Source organism: Erinaceus europaeus, chromosome 12 (assembly GCF_950295315.1).
Source record: "Erinaceus europaeus chromosome 12, mEriEur2.1, whole genome shotgun sequence".
Lineage (NCBI taxonomy): Eukaryota > Metazoa > Chordata > Mammalia > Eulipotyphla > Erinaceidae > Erinaceus > Erinaceus europaeus.
In genome coordinates, this window is record NC_080173.1 from 55276690 (window position 1) to 55298845 (window position 22156).

At 53.5% G+C, this 22156-nt stretch overlaps 1 protein-coding gene across 18 annotated transcripts in view; it reads left to right on the plus strand.

Moving 5' to 3' along the window:
* CACNA1G (calcium voltage-gated channel subunit alpha1 G) overlaps positions 1-22156 on the plus strand; it is a 69617-nt gene that overhangs the window by 37071 nt on the left and 10390 nt on the right. For 4 of the 18 annotated variants that reach the window (XM_060203737.1, XM_060203738.1, XM_060203726.1 and 1 more), the window contains exons 14-28: positions 1121-1189; positions 2649-2733; positions 2822-3015; positions 4167-4595; positions 5460-5560; positions 5750-5873; positions 7958-8026; positions 8120-8304; positions 8949-9075; positions 10920-11045; positions 12200-12289; positions 13939-14152; positions 15958-16011; positions 21069-21220; positions 21949-22058. In XM_060203737.1, the coding sequence (XP_060059720.1) occupies positions 1121-1189; positions 2649-2733; positions 2822-3015; positions 4167-4595; positions 5460-5560; positions 5750-5873; positions 7958-8026; positions 8120-8304; positions 8949-9075; positions 10920-11045; positions 12200-12289; positions 13939-14152; positions 15958-16011; positions 21069-21220; positions 21949-22058 (2129 nt within the window). The remainder of the gene's footprint in view (positions 1-1120; positions 1190-2648; positions 2734-2821; positions 3016-4166; positions 4596-5459; positions 5561-5749; positions 5874-7957; positions 8027-8119; positions 8305-8948; positions 9076-10919; positions 11046-12199; positions 12290-13938; positions 14153-15957; positions 16012-21068; positions 21221-21948; positions 22059-22156) is intronic. The other 14 variants (XM_060203739.1, XM_060203743.1, XM_060203727.1 and 11 more) reach the window with 6 other exon arrangements.

Below are 22156 nucleotides of genomic sequence, written 5' to 3' on the forward strand. Positions count from 1 at the left end.
TAGGCAGCGGCAAGTCTGCATGTGGGAGCCAGCTGGGAGCAGCCTGGCCCTCCAGCCAGGCCTGGTCACTCTGATCCTGCTGTGGTTCTGCCCCTCTCAGGGAGCCTGCTGAGATACCTGGCAGCCACAGTCTCCTCAGCCTCCCTAGAACTTGTATCCCAGCCTTCCTTGGTCAGTGTTCATAGAAGGGACTGCTTTTGCTGTTGTGATGACCTGTTTTTTTTTCCCCCAAGGAGGCAGTGAGCCTCAGTGGAGGAAGTAGACACCTGCCTCTGCCTTTTGTTGGGTTTTACCAGCAGGAGGCCCCCTGCTGACCTTGCCACTGTTGCTAGGATGAGGGAGAGGATGGCTCTGGGGACAGACCTGCTTGGCTGTTGCTTTCTCAGCTTGTAGGGGGGCAGTGCCCTGAATCCCTGTGTATTTATCATCCATGCACTTAATTAAATGAGCAGGCAGCAAGCCCGGTGTGAGGCCATTAATTGATATGGGACAACATCATAGCCGTCATCTCGGTGTTACTTGTCACTTCCCATCCTGGTCAGACGTGTCTGATGTGGAAGGACGTGGGCCACACAGATGGGAATCAGCAGTCTCATCCCTGTTCCTGTTCTTCTGTCTCCTCCCCAGCCTCTGGCTTCCATTTCTCCCCAACCCCCACCCTTCTGCCCCTCCTATGCCTGCTGCTCAGAGCTGGGGAGAGGAGAGCTGGAGATTCAGGTTTGAGGCCCTGATGAACCTTACTCTCCATATGGCTCAAGGAAATTTTCTTAACATCTCCCCATCTAAGGGTACTCCTCTCAGGTGGAGCTAGTGCTGCGTATCACTCACCTGGCTCAAGTTAATGAAGCAATGCACCTGGCATCTCCTCAGGGAATAGAGTGTGATTAAGATTACCAGGAAAGTCTCCTTTCCTGCCCTTGTCCCCGTCTCTGTGGCCTCTGCCTTCACCCTTCAGATTCATCTGCCCTGAGGGCCTGTGGTTGAATTCTGGAAGGCCATTCTGTCTCTGCCATCCCCTGGTCTGGTTTGCACCTCTTTTTTCTCATCTTCTTTCGACACTGCTGATGTTTCAAAGTGCCTATGACCAGCGCCCGTCCCCTGCCTCCCCCTCTCCCTGTAGGAAATCAGCAAACGGGAAGATGCGAGTGGACAGTTAAGCTGTATTCAGCTGCCTGTCGACTCCCAGGGGGTAGGTACGCGCTCCCCAACCGGCATGCCCTATGCCCTATGCCCCTCCGCTCTGCCTCCCTGTTTCTGTGCTCATGTTCACACTCAGCTGCTGTGCAACCTGTGGTCACCGTGGTGGTCCTTGGTGTTGTGAGGTCTGCTTTGATTTTAAGTCCCTTCTCCCTTGAGGACTGGGAGGTCCTGCTGGCCTCTGCCCCCAACAACCCACTAAGGGCCAGCTTCCCATCACCTCTGGGCAGGTGACCAGGTGGGAGTGGGAAGGGACTTAGAATCTTTTGTGTGCACGTGTGTGTGCGTGCCTACACTGAGGTCCCTGGGGAGTATGAGTCACTGGGCCTCAGTGGAGCTGGTCTGTGGCAGCAGACCATGCCACCCCACCCCCGACATCTTCTTCCCCACCCCCTTGCTCTGAGACCCTGTTGGAGACCCCACAAACTGCCTCAGCTCAGGACTGGTCTTTGGAGGTTGTTGGGGTCAGGGTGCCTCTTGCCAGAATGTAGCAGAATGTTGAACTCACCTCCCAGTCTCTGGCACCTTAACCACCCAGGAAGTCCAACAGAGATCTGGGGCCCTCACAGGGAGCCTGTGGCCTGCTGTGTTCTGCACTGGCACCAGAATTTGGGGCGCAGCCAGGATTCCCGAGGGACCCCATGGTGCTGCATATCCCGAGCAGCCCCCTGGAGATCCCACTTAATAATTAAAGGCCTCGTTAGGGATATAAACTAAGTTAATGAAAAAGATCCCCTGAGATGCCAATTACACAATATTTATGTCCTTATCAAAAGTAGCAATCAAGTATTTTTTTAATAACTTCTTAAGGAGAAGTGTGTAATTACTGGGGAACCTACTGACCTGCTAAGAAGGAAAGGGGGGAGAGATATCCCAGAGACAGGGAGAGAGGGAAAAAAAAAAACACGGAGCCAGGGAGGGGGGCAAGGGCTGAGAAAATGGCAGCAGGACTTGAGTGGTGTTCTTGGGCTGAGCTGCTCTTTTGGGGTCTTTCAATTGCCTTCTGGGATCCTTGGGAGTGGAGCTCAGGGAGGGACAGTCATGGAGGGAGAGCAGAGGGCATAGCAATCCAGGGAACTGAAGCTGCATAAACGCCCAGCTCCCTCTGGGCCATGCTGCCCACCTACCTGGCTGTCCACTCTCCCCTGGGCCATTCTTGAGGTCAGTCCCAACTAGGCCAGTTGTGCTGTGAAGCCTGGGTTTAGCTGTGGCATTCTCTCAGGTGTAGATGGTGGGAGGCTGAGGCATCAGGAGGTCCTGGGGCACTCTGGACCCGCAAACCTAGGTGGTGTGCCCTGCACTGATGCATGCCTCATGCCCTGGTTGCTGGTTCCCGTGGCCTCTATGTGGTGTGTGTGTGTGTGTGTGTGTGAGGACAAGGGAGACCTTAGGCTGATCTGCAGACACCTGCCTGGTAAGGTCCCTAATGGTCTCATGCTCCCTGACCCTAGGGAGATGCCACCAAGTCTGAGTCGGAGCCTGATTTTTTTTCACCCAGCCTGGATGGTGATGGGGACAGAAAGAAGCGTTTGGCCTGTAAGTATTCTGGAGGTATGGGTTCTGGGCCTGGGCCAGTCCTACACAGACTGAGCTGCTCCACTCCCTCTCCCCTCACCCCCTCCAGTGGTGTCCCTGGGAGAGCACCCTGAGCTGCAGAGAAGTCTGTTGCCCCCTCTTATCATCCACACGGCTGCCACACCCATGTCGCTGCCCAAGAGCTCCAGCACAGGTCTGGCCGAGGCCCTGGGCCCCGGCTCCGGCAGGACTAGCAGCAGCGGGTCTGCAGAGCCAGGCGCAGCCCATGAGATGAAGTCACCGGTAGGGGAGACTCAGAAGGAGGGGAGGGAAGATGAGACTGGGCAGCCCTTTGGGGGATGGGGTGTGGGTGGGGAGTCAATCAGGATAAAGCAGTCAGGTGGGAGAGCCTTAGCCTCAGAGGTAAATAGCAAAGTGCTTCTGTCTCTTGAGTGACCAGGTTTAAGCCTCAGCAGTTGAGTTCCCTCCACAAAATGGGAGTGTCTATCCCCTTAACACCCCCCTCCATTAACACAGTACACCCTCACCCGGTTCCTGAGTCTGCACCACCCTGTGTGGGTCAGAACTCTCCCCTTACATTCCCTCATCCCCAACACTAGGGAATGGCCTTACACACTGAGTGGCCTCTCAGAGCCAGTACTTTAATTCCTTCTCACTTTAGAGAGAGATAGGGACAGGAGGGGGAGACACAGAACTATCCCATCATCCAAGGAGCCCCTTCGTCCGTGGTGTTCCCAAGTGGTACCAGGGCTCATGTGCAGGTGGACACTACCAGGTGAGCTATCTCCTGGCCCCAGTACTGCTCTTCAGTGCTTGAAACACATTTTATTCTCATAGACCAGCCCCCACCCCCTACGCCAAGGTGGGTGCCACTAGCTTCTGCCCTTGTATAGATGTGGGCTGTGAGATTGCCAGAGGGATTTGCAGGAAGCTTTGCAGTGACTGTAGGTGACAGAACCAGCACTTCCATACCAAAACAGCTCCCTTGGATAGTGCGCTGCTTTATCATGGGTGGAACCCAGGTTCAAACCCAGCCTCCACCACATGGAAGGAAGCTTCCATGCTTCAGTCTCTTTCACTATTTAAAACAAAACAAAAACAAGCAAGCAAAATCTAGAAGATTGGCATGAGGATCCGTGTTCTTTTCTATACATTATACTACCTCTTGACTAAATGAGTGCTAGTGTCTTATTTATCTTACACATCAGGAGACAGGCACAGAGAAGTTTAGTAACTTGCCCAAGGTCACACAGCTGCTGGTAACAAGCTAATTCTGAACCCAGTCTTCTAAGACCAGAACTTCTGCTCCTGCTTCTATATCTGGTGATGCCAGGGAGGTTCACAGTTGCTGGAGATGTGAAAGGGTTGCAGGGTGGAGTTGCAAGTCCTGGCTGAAGCCAGTGTCTCCTCTGCCACCACCCCCCAACCCCCAGCCCAGCACCCGCAGCTCCCCACACAGCCCCTGGAGTGCGGCCAGCAGTTGGACCAGCAGACGCTCCAGCAGGAACAGCCTGGGCCGAGCACCCAGCCTGAAGCGCAGAAGCCCCAGCGGGGAGCGGCGGTCCTTACTGTCAGGCGAGGGCCGGGAGAGCCAGGATGAGGAGAGCTCTGAAGAGGAGCGGGCCAGCCCTGCAGGCAGTGACCGGCGCCATGGGGGCTCCTTGGAGCGGGAAGCCAAGAACTCTTTCGACCTGCCAGACACACTGCAGGTGCCTGGGCTGCACCGCACAGCCAGTGGCCGCAGCTCAGCCTCAGAGCACCAGGACTGCAATGGCAAGTCAGCCCCAGGGCGCCTAGCCCGAGCCCTTCGGCCCGATGACCCTCCTCTGGATGCAGACGATGGCGATGATGAGGGCAACCTGGTGAGGCCCCTGTGGGAACAGTGACCCCCCCAAAAACTTGTGCTCATTCTGGCTCTGGACTGGACCACCACTCCCAATACAGTACTGTAGGGTTACCACCTTGCCCAAAGGGGACTCCAGCTAGAGGCTGAGTTCCAAAGACTTTCTTTCTCCTTTCACCCACCCTGCCAAGTCCCCCTCCTCCTTGTCATGCCTCAGGCTGAGCTCTACAGTCCTTGGTGGATATGAATGGTTCTGGGCAGATGTGTATGAATCTTTCATGGCCTTCCCACTGTGACTCAGAAAGACCCATCACTCATCTCTCCAAACTGATGCCCTCTCTGTCCCCCTCTCTCATCTCCACATTGTCATAAGCCTTGCCTTCACATCCTGTCTCACCATCCCCCCCTCCACACACACCTGCTGGCCACCGCCTTCCCCCTAGGCATGGGGCACAGGGACCAGGACCTCAGGGTTAACATGTGGAGGGGAAGGAGCCAGGTGTGCCTTTGAACGGACAGCTGTGATGGGTACAATGTTTGATAATTGATGCATTTTCTCAGCCCAGCAGGCAGGGAAGGAGGAAGGGCAGGCTGGAGGCTGGGCTGCAGACAGAGATAGAAAGAGTAGAGAGCTTGTGGTGTGGAGGAGATGGCGGGGGAGGGGGGGAGATGGTGCAGAGAAGAAGGGAGAGATGAGAGAAGTGAGGGGTTTCAGGGCACAGAGATGGTTTCCTGGGAACTAGGGTTGGGTGCTAAGTTTAGGAATAAAGCAAGAGAATCAGGGCTGAGTGCAGGGCCAAGTGGGAGGGCAGGGGGATGCTGAAGAGAGAGAGTGGGGGCTTTGGGAGTCTGGCCCTACTCAAACTGGACCATCCTTCCACAGAGCAAAGGTGAGCGGATGAGGGCCTGGATCCAAGCCCGGCTCCCTGCTTGCTGCCGGGAGCGTGACTCCTGGTCTGCCTACATCTTCCCTCCTCAGTCAAGGTAACCTGGGCTCCTGGCCTCTGGCTCTCATGGTGTTAGCCATCAGGGATGCTAGATGGGTCCAGTGCTGGGGCAGGGTGGGAGAAGGGTTGCTCATAGCCACCCCATTCCCCTACCCCAGGTGCTCTTTAATCTGAGTGTAATAATCCATGTGTGATAATCGGAGTGTAATTGGGTGTCCCTGGGCAGGTTCCGCCTCCTATGTCACCGGATCATCACCCACAAGATGTTCGACCATGTGGTCCTTGTCATCATCTTCCTCAACTGCATCACTATTGCCATGGAGCGCCCCAAGATCGACCCCCACAGTGCTGTGAGTCACCAGCACCAGACTGGGGCCCATTGCAGGCCTGCCCAGTGTCTGGCCCCTCCTGGGCATGTTAGTACTCTGTCCCCCCAGGAAAGCAGATTCTGGCCCTTGCAGCTGGTGCCCTGTCCTCCGGTCCCTTTCTGTGATACACCAGACCAGTGTGGGAAGTAGACTCTGCGCCATTCCTGGGTGATCTGTCACACCTAGTGAGAGGGATGGCTTTCATCTGGGACTTCCGAGTTGGTGTAGCCAAAGACTTTTTTTTTTCCTACCAGGATTATCAGTGGGACTTGGTGCCTATATTACAAGGCTACTCATCCTCCTCCCCCATTTTTCTTTGATAGAGATGAGAGAAAGATAGAGAGAGAAAGAGGAGAAATACCTGTAGCACTGCTACACTGCTTGTGAAGCTTCCCCCCTGCAGGTGGGGACCAGAGCATAGCAACTTGTGAGCTCTATGGGGTGAGCCATGCATGCACTGTCCCCTGCCCCATAGGGCAATATCTTACCCAGCCTCGTGGGTGTTGCAGGAATGGAAAAGAAGCAGTTCTTTGCACATCTTGGCCCTGTCATCTCCCTGCCACTCACAGATGAGCTGGTGTTCAGGGACCTTAGGGGGGCAGTAATTGCTTCTGCTTGGTTGTGAACTCATTGATCCTTCTCAGAAGGGGAGCACAGGTCTGAGTCTTTGGACCTGGGGGCTTGACTTCTTTGGCATGGGCCCATCTAGTTTTGGTAGCTGTCTCTTCCCAACCTGGAATCACAGCCCCAAACTCATGACAACAATTTTTGAGTCCTAGGAAAGGGTGGTGGCTTTGTTTCTCTGTGTGGCATTTTGTACCACTTGCTTATAGTCGTCCCCCCCCCCAAACACCCCTCACCCCCCACTGCCATTGTTCAGATTTTAATGCCGCTGGGACTTCTGTTTTCCATTATGAAGGCTTTAGCCAGACTGGCGTGTATGTGTGTGTGTTTGTGTGTGTGACTGGATAAGGGAGTATAGGGAGTCTGAGGAATGAGGAGTGGGATGGACAGGGGGGCTAAAAATGAAGAATCACAGTACTGAGCACCCCCCTGGATCATTGTGGGGTGAATCATGGGCAACTGGCCATATTCTCTCCTTCCCCTCCTCCTTCCCCTCCTGCTCCAGGGACTGCCATGGTGCCTGCAGCTCCTCCCATGGAACCTGGCTCAGTCACGGTGCTTGCTCCTCTCTTTCCCATCTTTCACACTCGGCCTGTTGGCCTTGCAGCTCCCTGCACCCTTGTCTTGGCCACCCAACAACTGTAGAATAGCCAGCCCAGATCAGAGGAGTGGGAGGCCTTCTTTTTGTCTCTGCCCCAACCTCTACCTAGCTTGAGAATGCATACACAGGGGCCAGGTGGTGGCATACCTGGTTAAGCACATATTACAGTGCACAAGGACCTGGGTTCAAGACCCTGGTTCCCACCTGCACTGGTGAAGCAGGCTTTCTCTTTTTTCCCCCATCCCCTATCAAGTTCTTTCTGTCTCTATTCAATAATAAATAAATAAATAAATAAATAAATAAATAAATAAATAAATGGAATGCATACACAGCCTGTCCTCAGACCACCAGCTTACCTTTCCCTTTTGTTACTGGGATGCACATCAAGACAGAAAAAACATGGAGAAGGGAGACCATTGTGGGTGGTTCGGAGATCAGGTTAGATCCTGCCCCAGTTTAAAGAAAGGAGTCATGGAATAGGGCCAGAGATCCAGTCTCAGATGACAGTGCTAGCAGGGATGGGGAGTATTTTCCTCTGGGCTCTTAAGGTGGGGACCGTTCTGTTCAGGGAGCAGCTGAGGGGCACTGGCCGACCACAAAGTGAACGCCTTAATGGACTAGCATGTGCACGTGCGTGTGCGTGTGTGTGCACGCGTGCGTGTGTGTGTGTGTGTGTGTGTGTGTGTGTGGTGTATACACACATGTATGTGCCTGTGCATGCAAGGAGATCAGTGTTGGGAGCCATTTTTCTAAGTCACATGTTGGAAGCCCAGGACTGGGCTTCCTGAGCAGCCTGGGACTGGGGTCCTGGTGGACAGCACCCACCTGCTCTCTGTTGCAGGAACGCATCTTCCTGACACTCTCCAACTACATCTTCACTGCAGTTTTCCTGGCCGAGATGACAGTGAAGGTGAGGAGCAGGGTGGGGGCAGGGGCTGGGGTGTGGCCCTCGGGAGCCTGGAACAGGTGATGATGGTGCCTGTGTGTGGGGGGACATCTGCAGGTGGTGGCGTTAGGCTGGTGCTTTGGGGAAAAGGCGTACCTGCGTAGCAGCTGGAATGTGCTGGACGGGCTGCTAGTGCTCATCTCCATCATCGACATCCTGGTGTCCATGGTCTCTGACAGCGGCACCAAAATCCTGGGCATGCTTAGGGTGCTACGGCTGCTGCGTACTCTGCGCCCGCTCCGGTGAGCCCCCACCCTGGATCAGAGTCCCCTCATGCTTCCTGCCTATGACACCCCCCTCCACAGGGACCCCTATTTCCCAAGCAAGGACTTTATATCCTTCAGCAGAAGCTGTCCCTCAGGTAGTACCTCCAGGGGGGACATCTGCCCCCCCACCCCATGAGGCAGTAGACTCCTTGCTCCCCTTCATGCCCTGCTTAAGGTCCCCTTCCCGGTAAGGCCACTACTAGCACCCCAGAATCAGAACTTTCTGTGGGTAGAGAGGCAGCTCACTGACTAGTGGTGGGATAATCCACCTCTTGGCTCCATCTGCTCCCTGCCGAACCTCTCCTCAAATGTGCCTCTCTATTCCCATAGCACACTGTCCCTGGGTCGAAGCTCCTCAGAACTGAGCCACCCCAGGCCCTGAGAGTGAAAGTAAACATGTGGGTGGTGGCAGTGTACAGGGGTCCTGGGTGGGGATGAAGGGACAAGAGACTGTACTGAAAACCCTGAAACCTCGTCCTTCTGGATCCCTGGATGGGAACTGGTGAGCCAAGGACAAGGCTGAGGGGGGAGAGTGGTAACACACATCCTGTCCTTGAGGACAAGGGCAAGGGCATATCTGAGCCGGGGAAGCCATTGACTGAACTCCTCCCCACCCCCAGGGTTATCAGCCGGGCACAAGGGCTGAAGCTGGTAGTGGAAACGCTCATGTCCTCACTGAAGCCCATCGGCAACATTGTGGTCATCTGTTGTGCCTTCTTCATCATTTTTGGCATCCTGGGGGTACAGGTTTGTAGGGGTCTTGACGGGGGTGAGGAAGAGAGAAGCAGCTGCAGCTGCTGCTATTCCAGAAAGGAGTCCACATGGCTGTTTCCCTTGAGACCCTAGACCTCGGGCTCCTTTGCCTTCTGGACATTTCATGGAAAATTGGGAACCTATAAGAGAGCCCCCGAAGGGTCCAGGGCCTCTCAGAAGCTTCTGGCCTTGCTGGCCGCAGGATGCTGTACTTGTCGCCTCCTGAACTGTTCTCTGGAGCACAGACGCCCTGGCCCGCAGTCTGCTCAGGGATCCCCTCCTTTCCTTCCCTGCCTGAGCTGGACTGCAGGCTGCAGGCCAGGCCTGGGAATCAGGGCCCAGACAGCTGGGCCAGGTTAGTGGCGTGCTGGCAGGCAGGCGAGTGCAGACCCCAGACAAGGCAGGAAGTGGGGGCTGCTGGGGAAACTTGGCCTCTGGCCCAGAGAGGGAACTTGGCTTTGGAGGGAAAAGAGCGGGAGCTGCCTGCTGCCTGCTGGATTCAGCAGGCGCCTCTGGGAGCTGGGAGCCCCTCCATTTCTATATTCCAGAACCATCCCCTCAACCCCCCTACCTCCAGTACCACTGTTTCAGCTGCAGGGTAGACAGCTGGCTGTTGGAGCAATAAGGAGCTCCTGGGTGGCTGCCTCCTATCCTTTGGCTTCTTGGGGTGTCCTCTCTGCCCTGGGGAGGGGGATGTTCCTGGTTTCCTAGAACTCTCTGGCCCCAGGGACCAGGCGTGGGTACATTTGCCAAGGCTGTGTGCTGCCTGTCTGTACTCCCTGTGCCTCTTCTTGTCCCTGGCTTCTCAGCCTGCTTGAGTAGAGAAGACTAATGTTGAACCCTTGCTCAGGCCCCCTGGTCCTCCTGTCCCTCAAATTCCTCCCCCGGTCTGCAATCATAGCCTGATCTGTGCTGGGACGAGGGTAAGAGACTGGCCTGAGTTCCTGTCCCCTCGCTCCCACTTGCTACTTTTGTGATAGTGAGCTAACTTCACTGAGCCTCAGCTTTCTTCATCTGTAAAGAAGGTGAGCGGAACCCCACCATTTAACCAGGTCACTCAGCCCCTACCCTGACTATCTAATTCAGCAGATCTGGAGTAGGCCTGGGAGTTGGTATTTCTAGCATGTTCCCACATTCTGCCAATGTCACTGGCCCAGGGACCTCCCCTGGAGAACAGGCCTGTGGCTCTGCAGAAAATGTATGACTGGGAGTAGACAGCATAATGGTTATGCAAAGAGATTCTCATGCCTCAGACTCCAAACTCTCAGGTTCAATCCCCCACACCACCATAAGCCAGAGCTGAGCAGTGCTCTGATTAAAACAAACAAACAAACAAACAAAAAAAAAACGATTTTGGGGCCTAGTGGTGGCACACCGGGTTGAGCATACATGTTACAATATGCAAGGACCCTGGTTCAAATCCCCAGTCCCCACTTGCAGGAGGAAAGCTTCACAAGTGGTAAAGCAGGACTTCAGGTGTCTCTGTCTCTCCCCATCTCTATCACCTCCTTCCCTCTCAATATCTGGCTATCTCTATCCAATAAATAAATATAATGCAAATATATATATATATATATTAAAAACAGAAAATGTCTGACTGTTCCTCTCCTCCAATTCTCCCAGGACATCTGCTCCCTTTTCTAGACCCTCTGCTCCAAGGAGCCAAGAGTTGGGGTGGGGGTGCAAAATAAGGACTCCTGTTGGCTTCTCTGCCTTGACTGAGCATTTCATCCTTACCCACAGTGTGCCCAAACTCTTGGGCCTTCTGAGGGCCTGGGGGTTGTGGGCTGTCTATTGCCACAATTCACCTCTCTCTCTCTGGTTCTGTGTGCATTTAGCTCTTCAAAGGGAAGTTCTTTGTGTGCCAGGGTGAGGATACCAGGAACATCACCAACAAGTCCGACTGTGCTGAGGCCAGCTACCGCTGGGTCCGACACAAATACAACTTTGACAACCTGGGTCAGGTGAGCTCTGGCTCCCAAGTGGGGGTGGTGGCAGGTCCTGGAGGGGACACACGTCCGTGATGAGTACAAAGCAACTGGCTTGCCAGGCAGGACTTTAGTCTTATCAATGGGGAAGGGGTCCTGATGCCGTCTCCTTGGAATACAATATTAAGAATGGAGTAAGATGTCTTGTCCATGTGCTGTGCAGGGTGCAGGCATGGCAAGACGGTGCCTTTTCCAAATCCACATATACAGAAACAGAGAGGTGTGTTTCTTTCTCTTCTTCCTTCTTTTTATTTTGGGCTTGGGAGAGAGCATATTGGTTATACAAAAGACTTTCATGCCTGATGCTCCAAGGTCCCAGGTTCAACCCCCAGAACCACCAAAATCCAGAGCTGAGCAGTGCTCTAGTCTCTTTCTGACTCTGTAGTTTTTCTCTATATATCTCATTAAAATAAAGTATATATTTAAAAAGAAAAAGAAAATACTGTGCATGGACAGTTGTCCTTCTTACCTGTCATTAAAAAATTAAAATATTCATTTATTTGAGAGAGGAGAGAGAAAAGGGGGAAAAAACAGCCAGAGCATCATTCTAGCATATGACTAGAAGGATCAAACTCAGGACCTTGTACGTGAAAGTCTCTACCTGTAGCGCCACCTCCTGGACTACTGTTTGTTTTTGTTTTTGTTTTTGTTTTTGTTTTTCAACCAGAGCATCGCTCAGCCCTGTTATTGTTTGTCCCACAGTTCAACCTGGGACCTCTCACATGCAAGCTCTATTCTCTACCATTTTACTATCTTCCCGGCCACCAACAGAGAAATGTAGAAAACCAATCCACTCACTTTATTTTCTCACTTAATTTCTGCTGGTGTGTTTTTCAAACCCTCCCTGGCTTGGGCTTCTTGGCATCCAGGGCTCTGGAATCTCTAACCCCGATACATTGAAGTCAGAAGGTCTGCCATATTTTGTACAGTTCCTCAGGCTTCAAAAATGCCCTGGATCCCTGGGGCAGATTGCTCTTTTGAAGCCTGGAGTGTGATTTCAGCCTGATGTCAGAAGGGCTTGAGTTCCCTGACCTGCTTCCAGGAGGTGCTTCAGGCACCAGTGGTGGGTGCTTTGGCCACAGAGCCTCAGTTTCAGATGGTCTCCTTTTCTGCTTCTCTCTCTGCCCCAGGCCCTCATGTCCCTGTTTGTGCTGGCCTCCAAGGACGGCTGGGTGGACATCATGTACGACGGGCTGGATGCTGTGGGTGTGGACCAGCAGGTAGGGCTAAGGCGGGCAGAATCCATCTGTGGTCTCAAGGCACTCAGCATGGGACTCAGCATGACAGGTGCAGATGAGAGACAGAAAGAGAGGGAAGCAAGTTGGCTACATGCCATCAGAACATCCCCCCTTTTACAAAGGCTGTGTCTGATAGCCTTAGGCCCCTGTCTGGGGATGCTTTGTTGGCTTGCGGTATGTCTTTTAAAAAATATTTACTTAGGGGAGTTGGGCGGTAGCACAGCCGGTTAAGTGCAGGTGGTGCAAAGCACAAGGACTAGCCTAAGGATCCTGGTTTGAGCCCCCAGCTTCCCACCTGCAGGGGAGTCACTTCACAAGCGATGAAGTAGGTCTGCAGGTGTCTATCTTTCTCTCCCCCTCTCTGCCTTCCCCTCCTCTCTCCATTTCTCTCTGTCCTGTCCAGCAACAATAACATCAACAACAATAACAATAATAACTACAACAATAAAACAACAAGGGCAACAAAAGGAAATAAATAAGTATTTTAAAAATTATATATTTGGGAGTCAGGAGGTAGCGTAGCAGGTTAAGCGCACATGGTGCAAAGCACAAGGACCGGCTTAAGGATCTCGGTTCGAGCCCCTGGCTCCCCACCTGCAGGGGGGTCACTTCATAGGTGGTGAAGCACACCTGCAGGTGTCTTTCTCTCCCTCTCTCTCTCTCCTCCCCTCTCCATTTCTCTCTGTCCTATCTAACAGTGACAGCATCAGTAACAACAACAATGAAAAAAACAAGGGCAACAAAAAGGAAAATAAGTAAATATTTAAATATGTATTTATGTGGTCTGGAGGTGGCATAATGGATAAAGCATTGGATTGTCAAACATAAGGTCCCGAGTTCAATCCCCAGCTGCACATGTAGCAGAATGATGCCTGGTTCTTTCCTCCTATCTTTCTCATTAATAAATAAGTAAAATACTTTTTCAAAGAATATTTATTTATTGGGCAAGGGTAGATAGCATAATGGTTATGCAAAGACTCTCATGCCTGAGGCTCCAAACTCCCAGGTTCAAACCCCCACACCACCATAAACCAGAGCTGAGCAGTGCTCTGGTGAAAATAAACAAATAAACAAACATGTTTATTTATTTTTAATAGAGAGACAGGGAGAAAGTGAGAGGGAAAGGGAAGATAAAGAGGGAGGGAGAGACACCTGCAGTACTGCTTCACTGCTTGCCCCTTGTGAAGCTTGCCCCACACAGGTGGGGACTAGGGGCTTGAATCCAGATCCTTGCATATGGCAATGTATGTACACTGCCTGACCCCTCCTTTTTTTAAAATTAATTGTGAATATTTAAAAATGGGTGAATTTCATATGAAAATCCAGATATGATTCTGCTCAAGAGAAATTTAAAGATCTGAGATCTTTGTATCCTCATTCCTCAGGCTCAGAGCTGTGATCAGCAGGAGCAAAGAAGCAACTGCTTTTTTTTTTTTTTTTGGGACAGAACATCCACTCTTCGCCATAGACTCCACCTGCCAAATCCACATAGTCCCTTTGCATCACCTTCTGGGGCTGTGTAGCCAGTTGAGTGTACAGGCCCTGTCTTGAAAGACCCAGACAGTGGGGTGGCCCATGAGGCGATTACCCTTGGGCTGATGCCTCGGTCTGTCCTCCCTGCTCCCCGCCAGCCCATCATGAACCACAACCCCTGGATGCTGCTGTACTTCATCTCCTTCCTGCTCATTGTGGCCTTCTTTGTCCTGAACATGTTCGTGGGTGTGGTGGTGGAGAACTTCCACAAGTGCCGGCAGCACCAGGAGGAGGAGGAGGCCCGGCGTCGGGAAGAGAAGCGTCTCCGGAGGCTGGAGAAAAAGAGAAGGAGTAAGGAGAAGCAGATGGCTGGTCGGTAGTTTTTCCACATCTCTCTGAGTCGTGCTTGACCTTGGCCTTGCTACTATAAGGGGGCCAGGGGCTGGGGCGGGGGAGGGGGGGGCTGTGAGAAGAGTCTTCCACCCTCTCTCCTCACCTCCCCTCCTCCCCACCACCCCACCAAGAGCATGTTAGCCTTTAGAGCCTGCATGAAGCAGACCAGTCTAGCCCCATGAGGAGGAGGGGGAGACCCCCCCCAACCCCATGGGCTCCCAGGTCTCAGCATCATGCCCCCTGGATGGTGCCAGGTAGGAGCTGGTGCATGGCCTCTCCCAGCTCGACTCTTAGAGGAGCCTCCTGGGATGAGATCCTGCGACACTGCCCGGGCTGGTGTCCAGGACCCCAGGACCCCAGGACTTGGCCCAGGTGCCAGCCTTGCTTGGCCCAGGGTTGGCAAGGAAGCATCTTGAATCTGTGCCTGCCCAGTGTCTGTAGCTGCTGAACAAGACCTTGGCAGAACCTCCAAATAACAACAGTGTGAGAGAGCCCCAGACCTACCCCAACAAAGATTCCAACTTCCTATCTTTCTTTTCTTTCCCCAAGTTGAAAAAAGAAAACCTCTAGGTCAGCAAAAGTCTGAGGTCACAGGGAGTCTAAGCTCATTAGTCTCTGGCCTTAGACCCTTCAACCCTCTCAGCTCCCCCAACATCTCTTGCCCTTGGCTGACCCTTCTCACCTTCTTATTCCTTGTGTGAGCTGGGACTAAGCAAAAATGACACATAGATTCCGGGCAAGATGGGTGAGAGGTGGCAGGTACAGGAAGCCTTGTTTTTCGTTGTGTCTCTAGGTGTGCCTGCACCTGCCCCATCTTCAGGGCTCCTGCTTGTCTGTTCCAGTCATCTCTGGGTCTCTCTCTCTCTCTCCCTCTCCCTCTCTCTCTCTCTCTCTCTCTCCTCGCTGCCTACGTCTCTCTGAGTGTCTGTGTGTGGGTTTCTCCAAGCCTTTGTGTGTCTGTCTCTGTTGGGTCTGCGGGCTTCCCTTCTCCCTCCACCCTTTCACACGCTGTCTTCCTTGAGATGATGAAACGTGCGCACGGCGCTCTGAGTTTGCCCTGGGTTTGTTAACATGTGAGTACCACTGCCTGGGCTAGGGACTCCATTGTCCTACCTCCCATGTCCCCTGGCCATCTCCTCAGTTCTTTCTGCAGAGTGTGGGAGTGGGTGAGGGTGGATCTGCTGAGCCAGTGCTTCCTGACGGGTGCTCAACAACCTTAAGAGGGTGGTGCATATCCCCAAGTCCCACATCCTCCCTTCTCACCTGTTCCCCCAGCCTCTTGCTCAGTTCTGGAGTGGGGGGTTCCATCTGAGATGCCTGTGACTGCACAGAAGCAGTGGCCCCAGCCCCCCTTCCTCTGTTCCGTGCAGTCTTCCTTCCCGGTGGGGCATCTGCAGACGGAAGCCTTTTGGCAGGAGGCACTTGTGGCCCTGCCTGACCAGCTGTCTCCCCTTCTGGGCTTTGTCGCCATCTCAGGTGCTGCTGAGGCTGTGGCAGGGTAGGAGTGGACATCTGTTCTGATGACAGACTGCCCTCCTGCCCCGTCACCCTATGCCCCTGACTCCTGCCCCCATAACCCTGGTGAGCCTTCTGAATTGCTCATCTTTTTCCAGTACCCTACACCCCGAGTTTGGGCTAGATGCCTAGGACCAGTCACATGTGTTCAGTGTGCCCCACATAGAGGCTGAGTGAGGGCTGGAGGCAAGGGGGAGTGAGCTGCTGAGGGGGCCCTGCCCAGCCCACCTGGTCCATCCAGTGACCAATGTCATGTTTCGTTCTTTTAGATCTAATGCTGGACGATGTAATTGCTTCCCGCAGCTCAGCCAGCGCGGCGCCAGGTACTGCGTCTAGGGTTGTGGGTTCCAGGGCGCGGCTGTGGGGGACAGTCAGGCCCTTTCTGGCCGCAGGCCTGCCTCTTATGTGAGGCGACATTCTTTTGGCTCCTGGTCAGGGCTCCTTGACTCTACCCTCTAGGGGTGAGAGTCTCAGGGGCCATGGTCTCATCTAACCTTGATGGGAGGTTGAGGGCCTGGGTGCATAACTCCCTCCACACTCACCCAAAGACCCTCCTCATCTGTCATGGCCTCCAAAGCTGGGGTGCCCCAGCTCCCCCTTCCCTTGCTTCTCCCCCACTCCCTCTCCCCCTCCTGTCTCACACCATTCAATTACTGGTGCTGCAAATCTCTTCCTTCTCCTTATATCTGAAAGGGAGACTTTGACCCAAGTGAGCAGAATGAGAGGAGCAGAGAGGGGAGGGGTTTGCTTTAAAAATATAAGGATGAATAATTGAACAGACTCATTAATTGTCATCACCACAGTGGCCACGTCATTGCCACAGACGGCAGGAGCTGAGTTCACCACAAGCACCTCCCTCAAAAGTCAGAGACTTGGGACTGAGTTGAGTCTTTTGCTTTGAAATCTGTGTTTCTGGGGAGACCCTTCTGTCCTGCCTTCCTATACTTCCTTGGTCTTCAAGCCCCTGGCTCCCCAGCCCTAGCCCTAGTCCATTCTCTACCCAGTGGTTCCCAATCTGCTTATCTCCAGGGCCCCCCTCATCCTCTCCTCTAACAGACCCTACATTTTTAAAAGACAAGCTTTGAAGTGAAGAGCACTTCAATAATGACTTTGTTTCACTTTTTTTTTTTTTTGTGGTCAAAGTACATCTAATTGCCCATCAGAGCTTCTGAGCTACAGAAGCTTTCATACTGAACAGTGTCAAAGAAAGACCTGCTTTGCCATTAATTAGTCTTCAGGGTCTTCCTATGGGCAGGATGCATTTTAAGCTTTCAGAGATATTTAAAAAAAACAATGCCAGGACCTCCACATGGCTGCCTTCTCATGCTGCTGAGCACTTGGGACTAAAGGCTGGGAACTATGGGCCTTCACTTTCTCCATTATTCCCTGATGACCAAAGCCAGACTCAGGCAGATGCCTCAGTGAGTCTCTGCAGACTCAGGGACCCACTGAAAGGAACCCCTGAGTTGTCATTTGGGAGGTCATTCCTCAGACCTTGGGTTTGTGTCTGTTGTCCCCATGGGGATGAGTTTGGAACCATCTCTCTAGAGGACCTGGGACCCCCCAGCCGGCTTGATCTGAATTACCAGGGTCCCATTCTGCCTCAGGCTGTCCTGCAAAGTTCTGGTGTGTGACAGGATGAAGGGAGAGTGGGAGGCAGTGACCTTTAGCCTTTCCCTTGTGGGTTCACCTGGTCTGGAGGCTGGAGGGGCCACATACACCCTCCCAAGCATAGGCCTGGTCCACCAGGGTTTCTCCACTAAGAATCCACCTATGCAGCCTCATGTGTCCACCCCCCCCCAAGAACCTCCTGAAACACCCATGCTGTAACTTTCAGACCGCAGTCCCATCCTGGGGATACTCTGCCATTCTCTGTTGGCATACACAGCTGTATAGACAGTGTATCTTACCTTCTAGGTTGGTAACTAGAGACTGGAATGGGGATTCAGATCACTCTTTCCCCATTTCCAGAGTTCTCTGTGGTCTGTACTAGAATTTCAAACTGTGTGTGTGCATAAATATCACCCAGAGAGCATATATAATTCAGACTCCTGAGCCCCACCCCAGAAATTCCCTTTAGAGTGGTCTGGGGTGGGCCCGCATTTCCAGTCAGCAACCAGGGTAAATGAGCTGGCTTGCTGCTGGTCTACCTGATGATGTGGTGGAGAGGAAGCTGTGCCCCCTGGTCTGGAGCTGCTGGAGTCACACACCTGCACCCAGCTACTTGCTAGTACCATCACACCCCCTACTGCCCCCAGTAGGGGGCCTCAAAGAAAGGCAGACCTCAGAGAAAGGCTGGACCTCAGAGAAAGGCAGAAGGGGAGAAGCCTTTGAATATCAGGGGCAGGGGCCTTACCTCACACCTGGGCCAGGGAAGACCAGGGTGACCAAATAGGTCAGCCCCAAGTGACCACTTGGCCTCCAGCACCAGCTCTGCTCCCCTCTTATCACCTGTGGCTCCTACCTTCCCTCTCCTTCTCTCCCCTGCTCCAGGACTCAGTGATCAGGTCAGGCCACAGCAGTGAAGGGGTAGCCTCTGCCGTGGGGCACTGTGTCTCTGGGAGCAACCCTAACCTACCTTCTCCCAGCCTCCTCCTTGCCAAGCCATCTGCCCTCACTGTGCCTCAGGCTCCCAGTGACCCCCACTAACTCATGCCTGCTGCCCTCACTCACAGCCTTGCCATCCTTCTGCCATCTCTCCTTTGCTCTTGCTCCTGACTGGGAGCTGGGCAATCCTGGTGGTGTCTTTCTCCCTACTATCTGACTCTGGTGTTTTATTTGCCTTGGGCAGCTAGTATTGGTAGAAGGTGGGGAGATGGGGCCAGAGCTATCAGCAAGTCAGTGACCTTACCTGAACCACTTGAGAGCTTTCAGAGTGGCAAAGCCATTCATGGCTTCTACCAGAAGGGTTTCTGTCTCTTCTCTGAACCCAGGTGGTTTCTTCAGGAACCCAGGTCCTGGAAGAAGCAAGGAAAAGTGGGGAGTGATGCTATCTATAGTCCATCCAGCAAGGGCCTTTGGGAAAACTGTCTTGACCCACTAGGCCAAACCTCAAGGCCTTTGTCTATCTAAGCTCAATGGGTCTCTGCTGAGGGACTGTAGCTAGAACTTGGGGTCCTAGCTCAGTCACTGGATCACATTGTATGAATGACTCATGTATTGCTGGGTCTCTATCTCTCCCTCAAGGTAAAGAGGTGGGCCCAGGATATGCCATCAGTTGGCCCTGGTGCTCTTGGGACCTGCCCTCTTTTGGGGAGTTCTGGCAGCCTGGGTACCTGAGAAATGGGCTGGGGGCCTCCAAGAAAGGATATTTGTACACACCACAGGGGCCTAGGACCCAGGGCTCTGAGCAAATGCCTTGAACCAGCCTCCCAGCACCTACCTTTCCTCTAGAACACTGGAGGAGGATCCCTGGTTGAATCCAAGACCCCCAACCCCCACTCCCCACACCTCAGACTCCTAGGCAGCAGAAGCTCCATTTGGCCTGGGGCTACCTACTGTCTGGGTCTGGGGTGTTGGGAGAGAGGGGGGCTCTCCTGACTTCTCCTCTGCATTGTCTCAGCAAATAATGGGGCTAATGAGGAACCGCTTTCTCTAACCTAATTGTATTCAAACATTTTAGTTAATTCTCCATTCATATTTTAGCATAATGGGATCGGGTGCTCTCGGCACTTATGGAGATTAATGCAGAGAAAGATTGCTGCTGCTAAGGCAACGCAGGGTGACTAGCGCCCTCTGGTTCTTGCGGGTATGGGAGGAAGGAAGAAAGAGGCCCCTCTCGCCTGGTCCACCCGCCACCATACCGTGTGGATGACCTGTGGGCCCCCCCATCAGTCCTGTCACAGGTCTCTCCTGGGGAGTCAGGAGGGCTGCCTGAGCAAGTCAAGCCAAGCCCCCTGAAAAAGAAAGAAAGAAAGAAAGAAAGAAAGAAAGAAAGAAAGAAAGAAAGAAAGAAAGAAAGAAAGAAAAAACCGCCTAGCTCACCCTGTGGTGCAGCAGAATATTTGAGACTCTGCCTCTTGGTCATCCACACCTCAAGGTCGATGCTGGAGAGTGTTACCCTGCGAGGCTGAACACACACAGCTCTTGGGCGCTCTTCTTCCTTCAGCCTTGGGTGGGAGCCCACCCCAGGTTACTCCCTGTCTCAGTTTACCTCTCTGTTGATAAGCCTTGTGCATGGGAAATGACAACTATCTGTGAGCTGGCCTGGGCCCGACGCTTCCTGCCATCCCTGAGCCAGCCACCCTGGCACAGGCCTCCAAGGCCACAGCCTTGCTCACTGCCTTATAGCCGAGACTTTCTGCAGGGAAGAGCTGTCTGGGACCTGAGGCTGCCCCCAGCTGCCTCGTGAGGAGCAACACCCCCCCTTTTTTCATGGCTGCCCAGCCAGGCGGATCTTTCAGTCATTACCCCATGTATCCCCAACTCGGCATGGCCTTTAAACGGTACCTGGAGGAGAGCCCCCCTGCCCCCATACCATCTATTGTCCCCAGATTTAGTCTGCCGACTTGGCAGGCCAGCCTTCTGGCACCATGATTCTTACAACAAAGGGCTTCACTAATTACAAGAGAAATGATGCTGCTGACAGATCTCAGACAGTGCTTCCAGCCTAGCCTGTAGTCTAGTGCTGCCCTGACCTCCCAGGATCAGGTTGGGCACTGCCTCATTAGAAACTGGGTGAGTCCTTTGGGTTGGCTCACCTCAAGTCTGGGGTGGAGCAGAGCTTTGGGCTTCCCCCTCTGTCCTCCTCCACCAGAGGTTATGGACTCCCAGGCCCTGCTGCCATGCCCCACCCCACCCACCCTGCCACCCACCCTAGACCCTCTGGGTGGTTCCATGCAGCCAGCCAAGAAGATGTCCAATTTCCAATCTCCGGTTTTATCTCCAAATCCCATCTCTGTGTAATCGCCTCGGCTCCACTTGAGGGGCTGAGCCTGGTGAAGGAGCAAAAGCCTTTGCCTTTCTGTTGCTGCAGCTTCCTTTGAACCTGATAAGACCCGTGGTTTTTCATCTTATTGATCTGGCCTCACTGTAGAGCATGGGGTCGATGGGTTTTTGGAGGCTGCCCTGGGAGGGGGCTCACCCAGTGTCTAACGTGGGTGGGGAGCCCTGCATGTGTTCACTCTTGCACCCAATTGTAGTCAGTAGAGCAGATGCTTAGAGGGGTGACAGACAAAAGCGCCCCCTCTCCCTGCCACAGCCTGCCCCCCCCAAGGAGGACAGCGTGTGGAGGGCAAGGATGCTGAGGACACTGGAATGTGTCAGCTCTGGCATTAGAGGCTGGTGGTGGCTGTGAGGGACAGTGGGTGGAGGGGGTCCAGTAAGCAGGGGCCCGATGGTTGCTCTGTTTTTCTCCCACCCCCCCCACCCCCTACCCCAGAAGCCCAGTGCAAACCCTACTACTCGGACTATTCCCGCTTCCGGCTCCTTGTCCACCACTTGTGTACCAGCCACTACCTGGACCTCTTCATCACCGGTGTCATTGGGCTGAACGTGGTCACCATGGCCATGGAGCACTACCAGCAGCCCCAGGTAGGAGAATGCAGCCAGAAAGCGGGCCCTGTCTCCAGCCTTGGGACTGTGAGCTGATGGCTTGAGCCAGGGCCTTGGGTGTCTACTGGCCAGTCCATGGGGCTTCCTCTGTACCCCTCGTAGTGACCCCTGGAGGTGGGTAGCATCTTGGTTTAACAGGTGAGGATGCTGAGGCTCAAGAGAGGGGAGTTGGCTAAATTGAGGTCACACAGCCACGAAGTGGAGGACCTGGTTTCTTTACCAGGTGGGTACTTAAAATTGAGTGCCTGGTGTGCTGGGTTGAGGGGACAGACAGGTGCCGGCCATTCTGTGAGCCTAGTGAATTCCCTAGCTTCATAATTCACCTGTGATCTTGCTGCCTCTCAAACCAGCCTCTGTCAGCTGCTCTGCGGGCCTCAGTTTCCCCATCTGTGAAATGGGAGCATTGACCTGGTACTACACAAGGCCCCTTCTAGGTTCCAGCATGCTCTGCCTTCCAACACATTCTAAAGTGGTCTCCTCACCATCCTTCTAGGAAATCCTTTAGCACAAGGTTTGAACCAAGCATGTAAATCAGGGCTCTGCTCCACCCTGAGGTGCTTGGTGGCCCATGGTCCATGACAGGGACAGAGAGGAGAGGCAACCTTCCACTCGCTCATCCCCTGGCTCTGGGAAGAGTGATGGAAAGGCAGGGTGGGCATTATCCCTGGCTCTTTGGAGACATTGCATCTTGTTCTCATCCCTGTCAGATCTTGGATGAAGCCCTGAAGATCTGCAACTACATCTTCACTGTCATCTTTGTGCTGGAGTCAGTCTTCAAACTGGTGGCTTTTGGCTTCCGTCGGTTCTTCCAGGACAGGTAGCAGAGGAGTGGGGACACAGGAAATAGCAGAAGGATCTAGTGTCCAAGGATCTTCCTTAATTTGGAGGCTCAGCTGCTATTCCGGGACTCTCCCA